Source organism: Antennarius striatus, chromosome 11 (genome assembly GCF_040054535.1).
Source record: "Antennarius striatus isolate MH-2024 chromosome 11, ASM4005453v1, whole genome shotgun sequence".
Taxonomy (NCBI): domain Eukaryota; kingdom Metazoa; phylum Chordata; class Actinopteri; order Lophiiformes; family Antennariidae; genus Antennarius; species Antennarius striatus.
In genome coordinates, this window is record NC_090786.1 from 2122622 (window position 1) to 2140639 (window position 18018).

Consider the following 18018-nt stretch of genomic DNA (forward strand, 5'->3'; position numbering starts at 1 on the left):
TTAAAAAAGAAATCAAGTCTCCTCCACTTTACGCCTGTCCATCACAAATATTGCAATCGTAGAATCATTTGTAAACCGTTAAAAGTACATAATATCATTTTACTGTACAACTAATCAGAATAAAAACATATAATATCATACCCCGTGACCCACAATGAGGAAGAAGCGGCTGAAGACGAGAGGAGACGTTTTTTTCTGTACTATATCAAATAATGGAATTGAATTGTTTGTCAGCTTAAAATAGATTAATATTAACCAAATATTACTGAAAATGCATTCATAAATAGAATACAGAACTGGGAATTTCTTATCTTTAGTTTAACCAGGAGACGGGAAAAACATGACGTACTGAGTGGTTCTCTGTAAATGAATCTTCTGCATGATGAGTCCGAAAAAAAAAACCCCGCATCGGATTCTGCAACGCTATAAAAGTGGTGCAGTTCTAGAACTGGATGACAGAGGGCGCTGTGATCTCACAGCAAGGCTGCAGCTAAACCCAAATTAATCAAAGCTCTTTTAACTGTTTAAGCTCACGTTGAGGTCATAAAGATCAATACAACTAGTAATCAGTAATCAATGGAATACCTGTTTATCAGCTGTGAGCCACAAACATAATCATCTATAGTGGCTGGAGCCTCCCTTCACCGCCGTGACCCAGTTCCACAGAGAACAAGAGGTCACCGGAACAGAACACATCGCATTTAGATGATCGTTACAAAAAAGCTCTGAGATGTGGGATGAACGACTCCGTCACACGTTCTCATCATGTTATGAGCAGAACCTGCTGCAGGAAGCGACCAATCACAGAGCTTCACCTTCCAGGTGTCGCCGGAGAACACGTAGAAACTTCAGCGGGTCTGTGTTGCTATAGTAACTCCTGCACAACATCTGCCAACAACAATCTGACTGATTGATAGAAACACGCTCTACATCCAGGAAGCCGGAGGAGGTGGCTCCGCCCTCTCCTGTCAGGATGTCCATCTGATTAGCATCCGAAGCAGGAAGCAGCAGCTGGTGGGAGGAGTCTGTCCTGTCCTGTCAACCACTGCCCTACATTAAACCCCACCCACCCATCACTCTAAACGTTGATTAAAGGGATGGAGTGTGTGTGTGTGTGTGTGTGTGCTCTAGTTCTTCACCTGCTGCTGCTGGTGAAAATGTCAATACATGATGTCACAAAGTTGTTGATCCACTCATTATGAAACACGCAGGAGACATGCTAATGTTAGCGACGGTGTTAGTCCAGGTGTGTCCCCAGTTAAGAAGACAACAGATTTAAAACACCTGAAGAAGAGACTAGTTTAAACACCTGAAGAAGGCACTACTTTAAAACACCTGAAAAAGAGACTAGTTTAAACACCTGGTGAAGTAGTTACTGCAGTAGTTTTGCTAACCTGCTCTTGACCTGTTAAATGTAGGACGTTCTATTGACCTGGTTCTTTTCAAAGCGTGTTTGCAGGACTCTGACCTCCAGGAGGAGGTAGAATCTGTACTCTAGTCGATTTGGTATTTTGATTCCAGGTTGATCTCTGCCTCCATTACGGTGATCAGAGCTACAGTCTGTAATCCCTCAGATTATAATTTCGTTGATGTGAGTGGAGGCGGAGACGCAGGTCAGCAGGTAATCCGTGTGAGGACAGTTTGTCAGAACCAACCGGTCCCTTATAAACCCCAACCAGAGTCCATCGCCTCCACCGGCTGCCTCGCCTCCAGCATCTCACACACCTTCCATCAGTTGCTCCAAACAAGTCCAAAGAGGGTTCCTGGACCGCCACCACAATTACCCATCAGGCCACACTTCGGTGAAGACTGCTTCCTATTGGACCTCTCCCTGGATTTAATCCCATCCAGATTCGTTCAGGTGAAACCTACTCAAGATTAGGAACAGGGAAGATTTCAGATTCCAATGGCTTCTGGGATCCTCCAGGGTACCATAGAGTACTTATGGGTACAGCAGCATACCTTAGAGTACTTAAGGGTACAGTAGCATACCTTAGAGTACTTAAGGGTACAGTAGCATACCTTAGGGTACTAAACTTATTGGCTGCCAGCTCTTTGGATCAATTGATCTCCTTTGTTGGACTTTCTCCGACGCTCCCAACATTTATTGTCTGTTCTTGACTGATCCCATGATGCTTTGCTCAGAGCGACACCGTGTTCGCTCGCCGTTGTGCTCAGATATACACAATCCTTGTTCCATCGTAAGCTGCCGCAACTTCTCAATCTTCCTCTGATTTGTCGTCCTCTGTTCCGTAACTGGATCAGTCGCCATGACGATAAATTCCATGATTAGACGCCTGATTTCATCAACAAACTCTGCCCAGACCATCCCTGTTAAAAAAACAGGCTAAAACTAGGACTACTTTTCAGGTACTTTTATGTACTTTTGGGTTTGTTTAGGCTACTCTAGAGTACTTTTAAGGTAGTTTAATGTACTTTTGGGTATGCTTTGGTTACTTTAGAGTATTTTTAGGGTGTGTTAGTGTACTTTTGGTTACTTTAGGGTACTTCAGGGTACTTTTAGGTTACTCAAGAGTACTTTTAGGGTAGTTTTAGAGTACTTTTGGTTTACTTCAGCGTACTTTAGGGTACTTTTGTGTACTTTAGGGTACTTTTAGGTTACTCTAGATTACTTTTGGGATACTTTAAAGACGTCTTAGGGTACTTAAGAGTACTTTTAGGGTACTTATGTGTACATTTGTGTACTTCAGAGTACATTTAGGTAACTTTGGAGTACTTTTTGGTTAATTCGGGGCACTTTAGGGTACCTCTGCCCTCGTCTCTTTCAAACAGCTGGACACAATAAGGCAGTATTTGTGCAGCACATTTTTAGACAATGTTTTATTGCTTTGAGTAAAGTCATGAATTTCCAGCAGGTGTCTTGGAAAGCTGGTTTGTAAAAAGGCATCATTCTCATGAGGTCTGATGCATTAAAGAGACTTGTGTTGGGATGAAGCTGCCCGATGCAAGTCAAACACTGCAGACAGGGCTTCATACGTTCACCAGGTGGCGCTAGAGAGTGGAAATTATTACAGTTTTGGTCCAATCCTGAAACCTCTCCATAATCCTGACAGCTCGGAGGTTTCATTTCCTATTAAAAATCATTAATCTATTTGTTTCCATGGTAATAGGTTGGGTTCAGGGTCCCGGGGAGGTGTGTTTACAATGTTTTGGAAATTATGACTTTTTGTCTATTTATTTTACTGAAATGTTGTGATTGGCAGGAACAACTTCTTGAAATTATCTCATTAGGGCTTCAAGGATAGAGAAAAATGTTTTCACATTTCTAAAACTCATAAAGAGAAATCAGGTCTGGATTCACTCTCACTTCACTCAGCATAGTGAACGGATGATGTCACAGAGGACGATTAAAAGGATCTGAAAACAAGAACCGAACGCAACATCTGTTCTCACTCACAGCCGGTACCAAGGCCTTTATCTTATAGAATAGTGAAGCGTCAACAGAACAGCTGACGTAATGGAGCAGCATAAAAACAAGCCTTCACAGATCTCCTGACCTCATCATGAGGATAATAATGAAGCTCATAAAGACGCTGCAACCAACAGAATGCTGGGAGGCGTGTGAACGCACCGTCAGGGTTCACCAGAGGTCACAGGATTCTGTCCAACATTTCCTCCTCAGACTGTTTCAGTCGATTTGAGAATCATTATTCAAATGTCAGCTTTTGTTCCTGTGAAATTAATATTTAACTGACATCAATTATTAGTTGTACTCTGTATTTCTAAAGTATCATCAGATGAAACGTAACCTATAATCTGTAATCTATCTGCTCCTCCATTGAGTGGTAAACTCTCACTAGATAGATCATCATCATCATCATCATCATCATCATCATCATCATCATCATCATCATCGTCATTATTATTACTATCATCATTATCATCACCACCATCATCATCATCACAATCATCACCATCGTCATCATCACTATCACCATCATCATCATCATCATCACCATCATCTCTGTCATCATTATTATTATTATCATCGTTATCATCACCACCATCATCATCATCACAATCATCACCATCGTCATGATCACCATCATCATCATCATCATCATCATCATCGTGATCATTATTATTACTATCATCGTTATCGTTATCATCACCACCATCATCATCATCACAATCATCACCATCGTCATCATCACCATCATCACATCATTATCATCATCATCATCATCATCATCATCATCACTATCGTCATCATCATCCCCATCATCATAACCATCGTCATCATCACCATCATCATTATCATCATCATCATCATCATCATCATCATCACTTGAGTGGTACTTCCTCTCAACGCGCTCTGCGGTCACGTGTGACTGAACGTAACTCATCGTGGGCTCACCTGTCCACTCACCTACTCTTCCTCCTGTCGCGCGTCAGTCACAGACTCTCTCCTCCTCTTCCTCCATCAGACGGAGCGCGTGAGGCGGAGCGAACCAGGATGGACGGCGCGAAACTGGCGCTCCAGCGCAGCGCGCGGCAGATCGTCATCTCGTGCAGCGAGCTCGAGCCGAACTGCACGGAACTGCCCCCCCCGTGGAACGACCGCGGCTCCACGGTGAACACGTCCCGGCCAGCGGGGGTCCAGCTGTCCGCCTCCAGCGCCCCAACGGTGAGTCCATCATCCGCGGGTCAGCGGACTCTGTTAGGAAAATTATACATTTAACATTTATTCTGTTTCTGACAGACAATCAACAAAGAACGAGATAAAAGGAAACTGCACAAAACATCGGGATGAGTCGGTCTTTAATTCGGCTGGTTTTGTTTTCACCAAACAGGAACGATTTAAATCTCTGTGAGTCTTTTCTGAGTTGGTTGCGCGTATTTTCGCTCGGATTATTTCGTTTGAACTCAATCTGGACGCGATTCCAGCTCTTTGGTGGGGATTTGAGCGCAGCCGAATTTACCAGTCAGATGTGTTGATTGGAAAATAATCTGATTTCATGTGATATATGACGTCATATGCCCTAAATAACCTCGAGAATATTTAATATTCACTTTTTTTCACTAAATTTGGCTGTTAGGTCATTGGATTCTTATCGATCAGAAAAAAATGATGTTAGTTTAATCATATATTTAGATTATAATTTATTGTTGGATAAAAATTGCTGGAGGTTTATTAATCATGGATTTAAACTTGAGTTGGATGAAGCTGAAATTGAAGCTGAAGGACACAACATGTCTCCTGCAGACATTGAACATTTGATGGAACGCTTGATGGAACGATCCTCCTCGGACAGATGGTGCATCCGTTCGTCGACAGCAACCCCGCTCCCATTCGACAGCCGCTGGATGAGAGCACGGCTGCTGTCGGATGCAGGATGTTCAGGTGACAGGTGCCGGACGGATGCACTTCCTGCCTTTTTGCGTGTCTGGTATTGATTGTTTGCTGTGTGTTGTTTGACAAACACGTATTGACGTGTGTGTCCAGGACGTCCATCAGCTGACGTATCGATTCGGTCCCTATGCCTCACGCCAACTTTCCACTGACTTTCTCTATTTGAGACAAGGGTCACACCAGTGCCTCGCCCTGGATTCTCCTCTGCCTCTAATCACCTTTTATCAAATCACCCCACCAATCGGGAGGCTGATCGATAACCTTTTGGGATCATTTACAGTTTTTTTTTTCCATGTTCACGTGTGAATGTGGACACGTGTGCCTGATGACAGACTCTACGCTTCCTGTGACGCGCCTGCAGGACGTTGATGTGAATGCATGATGGGAATGTCAGGAGATGCCGCCGCTCCTCGCCGTCAGCCCTCAGATACAGCTGGTGATGGCATTTGGATGGCATTTCACTGACGGCTTTATTTTTTTCTACGTCGCATTTTAAGATGACGCCTCCGTTCCTCATGAGGCGATGCATTGGAGGTAAGCAGGACCTACTGGAACGCCCAGCAGAGCGCCGGCCAAAGGGGCGACTGGACGGCTGACCAACAAGGCCGAACCCTAACCAACTGACCGGTTCCACAGTCCAGGAAATCACTCCTACCAATGCAACGAAACTCCACTGCAATAAAAAATACATTTATCGCAAGACTTTAACCTCATGCATCTTAGTCCTTTCACCCTTTAGAGCCAAGTATATATCATATTCGATTCACTCTGCCTTTCCAATTTTGAGACATCTACATCATAAGTTTAATATATTTTTTCCTGAAAATCCTGATGCTTAGAATCATCTGCAAAAAAATTCAGGATTTAGCAAAAATTCTACAAATTAAAGCTCATTTTTACAAATTTATGTAAAAAATTTTGGGGCAAATTTGTTAGAAGGTTCCATTCAGACCTTATTTTCCAAAAGTTAAATTTTTTTTCCTGGCAATTATTTAATAGTTCAGGTCCACATCACCTCCGTAGATTATCTAAAATCTCATTCACACTCGGCCAGATTCATAAAACGTATGAACTGGTTCTGATTCTGTCTGCCGTCTTTCTGCATCACTGTCTGTGTTTGTCAGTTACACTGAGCATTAACACGCTAAAGCTAACATCAAATGATTCACGCATCATGTGACCTGTCACCAAGCTGTATGCACGTCTCACTGTGTCACTGAAGATGGCTAGACCCCTTTAGCGTCAGCTACCAATGTAGCTCATTTACCTCACCTGAGCCACTTGTTGAGCCCACGGACACCCGTGATGTCAGCAGTGGTCATGTGACGTTCTGGTGCAGCCAACTGAGGCATGGGAAGCTGTCAAGGTTGACTGCTGAAAGGAGGACACAGCATCTGAAGAATGAGCTCTCCTTTCTCCTTGTCAGGCCATTTATTGGTTATTTATTATTGTTCGGTCTTTTTTTCTAAACCTGCCTTTGTGACGGTTTCACTTCCTGTTTTTGTGTCAATCCCAGATCCAACTGGACACACAGATGAGTGTGACTATGATGTGTGTGGCTAGAGGGAATGAAACAAGCCTTCAGATGCACTTTTCTAATGATTTTTTACTTGCTTGTACCTGTTCTGTCATTTCATCTTGTGGATGTTAGGAAAAGGACAATATAGCTAATCAGGTGACGTTAGATGTGACTGATCATTATTGTTCTGATAACATTTTCCATGTGATGATATTTTCAAGTCAAGAACAACCAGTCAGACAAATATAGTTCATTACTTTAGTCAAAATGCAGAGACAGAATCCTTCTAGTCCAAACTTAGTGAAGGTTGATCCAATAGAATAGAAGAGACTTTAAGGAGACACAGGACCCGTCCAACCTGAACCAGAACACCTCTGTCTTCAGAGATCACACACCTTTTCAGTCAGAGAGATAGCATGTTTATTACATTAAATGAAAGTCTTTGGTGGCAGGAAGTCCTTGGTGGTAGGAAGTCTTTGGCTTTAGATAATCTTCGGTGTCAGGAAGTCTTTGGTGGCAGGAAATGTTCAGTGTAAAGATGTCTTGGGTGTCAGGAAGTCTTTGGCTTCAGGTAGTCTTTGGCATTAGGAAGTCTTTGGTTTTAGATAGTCTTCGGTGTAAGTGAGTCTTCGTTGTCAGCTCTAATGGAGGCTGATGTGCTGCCCTGGTGAACCTCTGAGAACTTGGCGGTGATTGAAAGGTGAAAAAAAAGGTCTGAAGCTCGCAGTAGATGCTAGCTAGCTCATCAAGAAAGTATTGTATTTACATACAATGGTCGAAATGCTGAGTTCTGATTGGCAGCAGTAATTTATGCCACTAACATGGCAACAGGCAGACGGGGAACTGAGGGTTGAGTTCCAAAGGGAATTAATTCTGGTAATGAGTGTCATGTATGGATATGAGCGTTTTTCACTGTGTGGAATAATCATGTCTTCGACATGAATACTGATCCAATTATTCTTTGGTGTCACTTCATCATATTTTCAACATGGTGGATGTGGTTTAAAACCTGAGGAGTTGGGTGGAGGTTCTGTTTCTTGGGGCGTCTCTAATTGTTTTTAATAATGCCACCGATGGTCAGTTTAATCAATAATCGATGACCGATCAGCAATCTGTCAATTCCTACTTTTCCTCCCCAGGTGACAATGATGTCCGAGGCCCCACACCCTTTTCCCACTGTGGATGTTCCTGACCACGCCCACTACACTATTGGCTCCGTCATCCTCGCCATCGGAATCACCGGCATGGTCGGCAACTTCCTGGTCATATATGCTTTTTGCAGGTAAGATGACTTCCTGTTCCAAAGTTCAGCTTTTCCTCTGATCTTACTGTCACTTTCCAGGAAATATTGGTCAGAAAATGTACTTTAAAAATGGTCAATAAAATTTATGTTAGCCTTTTACAATTCATGAAATCAAACTGTTATCTTCACTAAAAGGCGAACACAGATGTTGGATTCCCCAGCAGGTTAATAATAGCTTTAGCTTCTCTTACAAGCAACAATCGATTTTAAGTTCTCCAACTGGTTAATAACAACTTTATTTTATTTTTATAAAAACAGATGTTAACTTCTCCAAGAAGTCAGGCACAATGTTATCTACTCTGAAAGGCCTGGTGTTAGCTTCTCAGACAGGCTAACATGGATCATGTGACCAAGCTGATGTTTAGACTGACGACCGTCCTTCATCCATCATCTCCTCCCTCACTGCTCAGACAAACGTCTTCTAAAGTCTTTGATCAATGTGCTGCACTTAAGATCAGACCAATCCATGTATTTATTGGCCCATTTAGGGGGGCAGATATTGATCTAGCATTGGAGTCGGATCAGCCCCTGGTAGGATCCCATTGATTCCTTGTTAAATTTAGAACTGAAGCAGCACTAAGTGATTTTTCCATGCGGGATTATCATCTGAACTGGTTTGACACCTCCTGTAGTTTGAACCCATGTGTCCATAAAAGACTCAACGGAACCTTCAGAATAGAACCTCTGATGGGTCCCAAAATACCAATAAAATACCTTGAGATACGAGTTTTTATCAACCAATAGACACGCAGACTTTACCTGTGCATGATTAATTATATATAAATTACGTGAACAATGATAAAGAATGAAAAGAAACGCAAAAGTCACGAGAACACACAACCTACGTCTTTACTCCACCAATGAGAATGAGATCCGGTCTCACCGATGTTGCATCCATCCACCAACACATGGTAAAGAACGAGTTCCGGTCTCAGTGATGTTGTGTCCGTCTGACAACACATGGTAAAGAACTAGGTCTCCTCTCTGATTGGTCCACCTGCTGGTGTTTTTTGCGTTGCAGGAGTCGCAGCCTGCGGACGCCAGCCAACATGTTCATCATCAACCTGGCCGTCACCGACCTGCTGATGTGTGTCACCCAGACGCCCATCTTCTTCACCACCAGCATGCACAAGAGGTGGATCTTTGGAGAGAAGGGTACCCACAAACCAACAAACCACCACATCCCCCCTCTACACCCCCAGACCCCCCCAACCAGAACCCCACCTGTCTTTTTCCTCCAGGATGTGAGCTCTACGCCTTCTGCGGTGCCCTCTTCGGGATCTGCTCCATGATCACGCTGACGGTAATCGCCGTGGATCGCTACTTTGTCATCACGCGCCCGCTGACCTCCATCGGCGTGTTGTCACGTAAACGAGCCCTCCTCATCCTCATGGCGGCGTGGGCCTACTCTCTGGGTTGGAGCCTGCCACCATTCTTCGGCTGGAGTAAGGACACGAACCGGAACTAGTCCCAATCCAGATCCGGGTCCTGGTGCCGTGCTGACGTGTCCCTCTCTCTCTCTCTCTGTCTGCCGGTGTCTCTTGCCCATCAGGTGCCTACGTCCCAGAGGGGCTGCTGACTTCCTGTACCTGGGACTACATGACCTTCACGCCGTCGGTGCGCGCCTACACCATGCTGCTCTTCCTCTTCGTCTTCTTCTTGCCGCTCTCCATCATCATCTACTGCTACGTCTTCATCTTCCGCGCCATCCGCACCACCAACCGGTCAGTAGACTCACCAACCGGTCAGTAGACTCACCAACCGGTCAGTAGACTCACCAATTGGTCAGTAGACTCACCAACCGGTCAGTAGACTCACCAACCGGTCAGTAGATAGATAGATAGATAGATAGATAGATAGATAGATAGATAGATAGATAGATAGATAGATAGATATATACTTTAATGATCCCAAGGGAAATTCAGGTGACATCTGCTCGCAAGAGATACAATAAATACAATAAATACACACATGACAGAAAGTATAAGTTACATTATATACATGCTGTTACATAATTATAACAACAGGAAAAAGAATAGCCTAAAATAAAAGGAAGGAAGCATAGGCACATGGGAGAAGAAGAGAAGAAAGAGCTTTGGGAGTCGATGAAGTGTGATGAGTAACACGTGAATGAGCCGAGCTGTGAACTGATTGAGGACCCCCACAAAGTGTCCCACAGTGCATCCACAGTGCGTCCCAGGCCCCCCACGTCTATCCCTTCTCACCCGACCTTGATGACCCTGCGGCTTCAGACCCCCTCCTCCTGAGAGAGTGGTTGTGCCCCCTGATGGCACGAGGCACAAAGGAGGTCCTGAGTCTCAGTGGAGGAGCTTGGTGACAGCAGTCTGCCACTGAAGGAGCTCCTCTGCTGGGTGATGGTGGTGTGCAGGGGGTGGGTGGTGTTACCCAGGATCGACCTAAACCTGGACATAGTCCTCCTCTCTAGGACAGTCTGTATCGAGTCCAGATCCTGACCGATCACAGAGCTAGCCCTCCGGATGAGCCTGTGGATTCTCTCTGTGTCCCGTTTCCTGGCACCACCACCCCAACACACAATGGCGTGAAACAGCACACTGGACACAATGGACTGGTAAAACAGTCTGAGCAGATTAGAGCTGACGTTGAAGGAGGCCAGCCTCCTCAAGAAGTACAACCTACTCTGACCCTTCTTGTATACACAGTCCAGGTTGTGCGACCAGTCCAGTCTACTGTCCAGCTGCAGCCCCAGGTACTTATAAGTCCCCACAACGTCCACCTCCTTACCCCTGATGACTACTGGCTGTGGGGAGGGTGGTGCCCGCCGGAAATCCAGCACCATCTCCTTGGTTTTGGAGATGTTCAGCTGAAGCTCGTTCCGCTGACACCACCCCACAAAGTCCGTCACCACTCTCCTGTACTCCCTCTCATCACCCCCCTTGATACATGCCACAATTGCAGTGTCATCAGAGAACTTCTGCATGTGGCACGTACCCGAGTTGTGTTGGAAGTCTGTTGTGTAGAGGGTGAAGAGAAGGGGGGAGAGTACCGTTCCCTGCGGGGCCCCGGTGCTGCTGGTCACCACTGATGACAGACAGTTCCCCATACGGACGTACTGGGGTCTGTCTGTTAGATAGTCCGTGATCCAGCTCACGAGGTAGGGATCCACACCCATGGATGACAGTTTCTCCCGCAGGAGCCGGGGCTGGATGGTGTTGAAGGCGCTCGAGAAGTCGAAAAAGCACCCTCACTGCACAACTCCCGACATCCAGGTAGGAGAGGGCCCGGTGGAGGAGATACAGGACTGCATCATCAGCCCCAACTTGTGGCCGGTAGGCGAACTGGAGAGGGTCCATCGCGCCCTGCACCTGGGGACGCATGAGCTCCAGGACCAGTCGCTCTAGGGTCTTCATCACGTGCGACGTGAGAGCGACTGGTCGATAGTCGTTGAGCTCAGTGGGGCGTCTCCGCTTGGGTACAGGGACGATGCAGGATGTCTTCCACAAGGACGGGACCTTCCCCAGCCGGAGACTGAGGTCGAAGACCTGGTGTAGGGGTCCGCCCAGTTCGGCAGCACAGGCCTTGAGGAGTCTAGGGGGGACCTGGTCTGGTCCGGCCGCCTTCCTTGGGCGAAGCCTCCGCAACGCAGACGTCACCTGTTCCACGGTGATGGCCGTAAGTGGGGGCGTGGCACGTTGATCCCTCCGGCCGGGGGGTCCGGCAGTTGGGGTGGGGGAAGGATCTGGGTTTGGGCTGAAGTAAGTGGGCGAGGTGGACGGAGAGGGAGAGGGAGAGGGGGAGGCAGATAAGCCGGACGGAGAGGCGGAGAAGGAGGTAGGTGGAGTCGGATCAGATGGGCCGGGGGAACTCAGGGGACAGGCGCATGGAGTGATGGGGGAGCTGAACCGATTAAAAAAGCTGTTAAGTTCGTCAGCTCTCTCCACGTTCCCCTCCGCTGTACCGCGGCCCTCTCCATAGCCGGTGATGGCCCTCATGCCACTCCAGACCTCCCGCACTTGGTTGCGCCCAAGCTGGTTCTCCTCCTGTAGCTGTCCTTGGCCTCCCTCAGGCAGAGTCTCACTGCCTGCTGAGCCTCTCTCATCGCATCCTCGTTCCCACTCCTGAACGCCCGCTTCTTCCTGTTCAGGACAGCCTTCACCTCCTTTGTTACCCAGGGTTTGTTGTTGGGGTAACACTTGACTGTCCTGACAGGGACCACAGTGTCCACACAGAAGTTCATATAATCTGTTAAACACTGAGCTGCCCCCTCAATGTCTTCCCCATGTGAGCCCACAATAACATCCCAGTCGGTGGTCTGGAAGCAGTCCCTCAGCGTCTCCTCTGCTTCCGGGGACCACCTCCTGACCTGCCGTGTTGTTGCTGGCAGCCGTTTCACCAGCGGGATGTAGGTGGGCTGAAGGCACACTAGGTTGTGGTCCGATCTGCCTAGTGGGGGGAGGGGGGTGGCGGTGTATGCCTCCTTGGCATTCGTGTAAAACAGATCGATGGTTCTGTTCTTCCGTGTGGGACAGTCTACACACTGGGACATGGTGGGGAGACATGAGTCCAAGGTGACGTGGTTAAAGTCCCCCGTGATGATGACGAGCGCCTCCGGGTGCCGGGTCCGAAGATCAGAGGTGGTCCCACAGATGGTCTCTCGTGCAGTCTCTGGGTCTGCACGTGGAGGGATGTAGACGGCGAGGACAATGACGTGTGAAAATTCACGCGCCAAGTAGTAGGGCCTGATGCTAACAGCTGTTAGCTCCAGATCCCTGTTGCACAGCGTGGTTTTCACGGTCACATGTCCTGGGTGACACCATCTGTTGTTGGTATAAATGATCAGACCGCCTCCCTTCTTCTTGCCAGCGGTGTTCGTGTCCCGGTCCGCTCGTACGGAGGAAAAGCCGGTCAGTCCGACGTTAGCATCGGGAACGTGGTCCGTCAGCCACGTCTCAGAGAACACCAACAAGCTGGTCTCCCTGTAGCGCTGCTCAGTCCTGCACAGCGCCGTCAGTTCGTCCACCTTGTTGGGCAGCGAGTTCACGTTCCCCATGATGACGGAGGGGACCGAGGGTCGGACCCGCCGGCGGCTGTTAGCTCTAGCCGCTAGCCTATCCCGCTTTTGTTTACCTCCCCGGCTCCCTCTGTACCGCCGCTGGATCTCAGCGGGGATGAGATCGCGTATACCGGGCTCTCCTCTAACTTTCATGGACAGCATTTGCTCTCTGGAGTACATGAAAACACTGCTATCCATCGTGGTTAAGTGGATAAGGAAAAGACTTAGGTAAGACAAAGAAAAAGAATAGAAAAAGAAGACATACAACGGAGCAGACGAAAACCTGCGGCTAGCTCGCGCATGCGCAGTTCAAAACTGTGACTCACTAACCAGCCAGTAGACTCACCAACCGGTCCGTAGGTTCACCAACCTGTCAGTAGACTCATCACAGTCAAACAAGAAGTGAGGCAAAACGCTCACCAGAGTGCGTACGGCAACAAAAAGATGATAATGCTAACTTTATCTCACTAATAGCATGATGCCAATGCTTACATGCTATTTTCATAATAGCATGATTCTTCTTCTTCTTATATCTTGCTAATAGCATGATGCTAATTCGGACATCTTGCTGATAGCTTGATGCTAACGTTGACATGTTATCTTGCTAAAAGCATGACGCTAATGCTGACATGTTATCTTGCAAATAGCATGATACTAATGTTGACATGTTATTTTGCTAATAGCGTGATGCTAATGCTGACATGTTATCTTGCTATTAGCACAATGCTAATGCTGGCTTGTTATCTTTCTAATAGTATGATGCTAATGCTGACATGTTAATGCAAAAACGCTATGTTGGATATTTAATGCTAAGCAGTCTTGATGACATTGACCTAGCATTTTTCTAGCATTAGCCTTAACTTGATAGTCACTGCTTATTTTTTAACTCAACCTGCAGGTCCCAGTGGAAAAACCAGGTCCAGGTCCCCACCAGGATGAAATTTCATTTCACAATATTTTCCTCTGTCCTTATGATTATTTTAATTATGTGGGAATCTTTAATCTTCTAGTTTGTTTTTCCTCAGCTGATAATCAGTGTGTGTGTGTGTGTGTGTGTGTGTGTGTGTGTGTGTGTGTGTGTGTGTGTGTGTGTTCTCAGGGCAGTGGGGAAGGTTCACGGCAGCGTTCACAGTCACAGCAGCACTCGTGACTCCGTGAAGAATTTCCAGCGGCTGCAAAACGAGTGGAAGATGGCGAAGATCGCTCTGCTCGTCATCCTGCTCTACGTGGTGTCCTGGTCTCCGTACTCCAGCGTGGCACTGATGGCGTTCGCCGGGTAAAGCGACTCGAATATTCAGGCTGCAGTTCTACTAACGTCCACCAGATGGGGGAGAATTCAGATGCAATCTGGAGTCACATGACACCATTTAAAGTGAGACCGAGGCCTTGAAGTGCTAGCTAGTTAGCTTGATTCGAACATCCCATCGTTTTGGGGTGGTGTAGAAACGGTTGTGATGTCACAACAGAACAGGAAGTGGTCCAGGTTTGACCACACAGGACGTCTCAGAAGTCACATGACTCATCATTCTGGTTTCCTGCTGCAGGTACGCCCACATGTTGACCCCCTACATGAACTCGGTGCCCGCCGTCATTGCCAAGGCGTCGGCCATCCACAACCCCATCATCTACGCCATCACACACCCAAAGTACAGGTAACACACCTGACCTCATCGTGTGGGTGGAGTCACGCCTCAAACACAGGTAACACACGGGTTCTCAACCTCTGTCCAGGTTAGCGTTAGCCAAGTACATCCCGTTCCTCGGGGTGCTGCTGTGCGTCCGTCAGCGTGACCTCCGCTCCGCCAGCAGCAGCTTCATGTCGACGCGCCGCTCCACCGTCACCAGCCAGACCTCCGACATCAGCAGCCAGTTCAGGTGGCACAACAACAGCAAGTCCCGCCTCTCCTCCGCCTCCGACAGCGAATCAGTGAGCTCCAATCTGGTTTGAGTTCATAGAAAGTGATGTAACAGAGAGCGCTGGAACAGGTGGGCGTGTGTTCCTCTGCAGGGTTTGACCGACACGGAGGCCGATCTGTCCAGCATGGGTTCCAGACCTGCCAGCCGCCAGGTGTCATGTGACATCAGCAGAGACACCGCCGAAATGCCCGACTTCAAACCGTCCTCCAGCTTCAAGAGCAAGATGAGGAGTCACGACTCGGGCATCTTTGAAAAGGTTCACCGCTCATCGTCATGTGACGCAGGCATGATAATGATAGAGTAGAGTCTAGGGTAGTCTAGAGTAGAGCAGAGAGTAAAGTCTGGAGTAGAGGAGTGTAGAGTCTAGAGTAGAGAGTAGACTCAAGAGTAGAGAGTAGAGTAGAATAGCATCTAGAGTACAGTAGAATAAAGTCTAGAAGAGAGCAGAGCAGAGAGTATAGTAAAATAGAATCTAGAGTACAGTAGAATAGAGTTTAGAGTAGCGTCTAGAGGAGACAAGAGTCCAGAGAAGAGGAGGATTGAGTCTAGAGTAGAGAATATAGTAAAGTCCAGAGTACAGTAGAGTCTAGAATAGAGTCTAGATAAAAGTTTAGAGTCGAGTAGTCAATTTTAAAGTAGAGTATTTTATAATCTAGAGTAGAGTACAGAAAAGTACTCTACTCTACTATAGTAGTCGACTACTACTATAGTGTAGTAGTCGAGACTAAAGTAGAGTTGAGTAGATTCTAGACTAGAGTCAAGTAGAGTCTACAGTAGAGAAGAGGTGAGTCTATAGCGGAGTTGAGTCTACAGTAGATCAGGTTAGAGTAGAGTCTAGAGTAGAGAAGGGTCTAGGATAGAGTAGAGTTCAGAGTAGAGTCTAGAGTAGAGTCTAGAGGATAGTAGATTGGAGTTTAGAGTGAAGTCTCGAGTAGAATCTAGAGTAGAGAAGGGTCTAGGATAGAGCAGAGTTCAGAGTAGAGTCTAGAGTAGAGTCTAGAGTCGAATCGAGTCCAGAGTAGTGTAGAGGTTGTTGAACTTCCGTCCTCTCATCTCCTTCTTGTCTTCTTGTTTCCTCCAGACGTCGTTTGACGTCGACGTTTCCTGTTCGGGGGTCAGGGAGCGCAGCAGCATCCCCAACGTGAGTAGAGCTTCGACAGAACCTCCACGGTCCACAACCCAAACCGGACCGATGGTCGCACTTCTTCCACAAACAGGAAACACAAACAGGAAACAGGTTTCACACTCAAGTCACTGTTTGTTCGTCCAACAGAGCGGCGACTTCTCAGAGGGTCATGTGACCAGAGGAGCGCTCGGACGGATCCCGAGCATCGTCGTCACGTCTGAGTCCAGCCCCTTCCTTGCTATTGGCCGCAAAGGTTCCAGCAGCTCCCGCCTCAAGATGGTCAACAACAACTCAAAGGCGGGGTCCGGATAGAGTCCAGATGGCTGTTACCATGGATACCGTAAAACAATATCAGTTGATCTTAACAGACAGAATATTTCAGGTTAAATCCGTTTATTATCGTACTTTTCAAGCCGTGTCTTTGTTGCGTTTGATATTTGACGTGTTTTTAGTCCTTCCAGTTTATTGGATGTTCAAGTAATGGTAGTTCCTGCTTCTCCCTCTGCAGTCATGTGACATGTTGTTTATAATTCCCTAATAAACAACAAAATTGAACCCAATTGTCAAAAATATTCAAACTTTAAAAGATGCAGTTAAAATTGTTGGGCAAATTAAATACAGGGGGCGGGGCTTGAGAGAAAATATTGTGATGAATTTTAAAAATGGAATCACTGAATCCAAAATCTGCATGATGATGATTTTTAAGATTTTGAGTGATTTGACATCTGAAGCCTGCCAAAGCACTTTTATTTTTATGCCTTCAAAGGTTTCTCTGCGTGTTTTTTTTGTGCTGAAAACGCATTTTGTTTCCTGGTTTTACATTTAACTTCCTGTTTCTGATTCTTCTGTTTTGTTTGTTTTCCTGTTTGCTGTTTGTGTTTTTATTTATTTTTATAAATAAACATGTGTTGTTCACCTCGCTGAACGTGTCTCATTATGAACATCACGTGGACGGGGTCTGGATCCAGATTCACACCTGAGAGCAGAGGCAAATGCTTAGCTTAGCATGAGATGGAGGCCTCATTTAACTAGCGGCTAACTAGCGGCTAACCGGTACATTTATCCCAGTTAACTCCTGAACAGTCAGCTCACCCAGAGGAGATTAGATTTAATCTGGCTCTACGTTCCACCCAACAGATTGGCTCCGCCTGCTGGTCATTATCAGCCCCTCCCCCTCCTCCTGTCGTCCCGCCTCCTATCAGAGGCTGCAGGACAGACGTCTGACCCCTGCAGGTGTGACACACCTGTTCCTGAACGTCTGCAGGCGTGACGTCAGACGGACCAGAGGGTGCGCTGAGTTCGCCGCCGGGAGTCTCCCTGCAGACGGGCGGGGTGACGAGGTGAGGTGTCTGTCACGTGTCAGTGTGTGTGTGTGTGTGTGTGTGTGTGTGTGTTAGATGAACTCAAATGGCTGATTTTATCCTCCAATCAGCCAATCAGGAGGAAAAACTGATGTTAATTCTTCTTTGACTAAAAATGTATTCCGATTTATTTTAATCAACCACAAACATGAGTACTTTTATACTTTAATTATATTTGCAGTACTTTTATCGAAGTAGACAGTACCCAGTGTGTGTGTGTGTGTGTATGTGTGTGTGTTATTATCTGAGCTGACCTTTAACATAAGCAGCCTCTCCTCTGAGAAGCTGCTTCAAATGCTAACCCTTTTTAGCGCCTGCTCATGTAGCGCTGGAGCTTCCTGCTCCGTGAAGGCCTGACTCCCATCATGCCATCCTGCTGACTCACT

General features: G+C 46.7%; 2 protein-coding genes across 4 annotated transcripts in view; one reads left to right on the plus strand and one right to left on the minus strand.

The window, feature by feature from the left end:
- Positions 1-4412, minus strand: part of LOC137603311 (bone morphogenetic protein receptor type-1A-like) — a 19029-nt gene extending 14617 nt beyond the window's left edge. Inside the window, exon 1 of the mRNA XM_068326596.1 lies at positions 4391-4412. The gene's annotated coding sequence lies outside the window, so the exon portion shown is untranslated. The remainder of the gene's footprint in view (positions 1-4390) is intronic.
- LOC137603309 (melanopsin-A-like) lies at positions 1735-17190 on the plus strand. Of its 3 annotated transcripts, XM_068326591.1 has the most exons (12): positions 1735-1861; positions 4449-4648; positions 8033-8175; positions 9218-9351; positions 9438-9641; positions 9749-9920; positions 14328-14504; positions 14773-14880; positions 14960-15155; positions 15237-15401; positions 16227-16286; positions 16419-17190. In XM_068326591.1, exons 2-12 carry the CDS (start codon positions 4478-4480, stop codon positions 16581-16583), a joined length of 1695 nt encoding a protein of 564 aa, XP_068182692.1. In that variant the 5' UTR covers positions 1735-1861; positions 4449-4477; the 3' UTR covers positions 16584-17190. The 3 variants fall into 3 exon arrangements, with proteins under 3 accessions (XP_068182692.1, XP_068182691.1, XP_068182693.1); XM_068326590.1 differs by lacking the exon at positions 1735-1861 and having other exon boundaries at positions 4392-4648; XM_068326592.1 differs by lacking the exons at positions 1735-1861; positions 4449-4648 and adding an exon at positions 4757-4831.
- Positions 17191-18018: the final 828 nt, after the last annotated feature.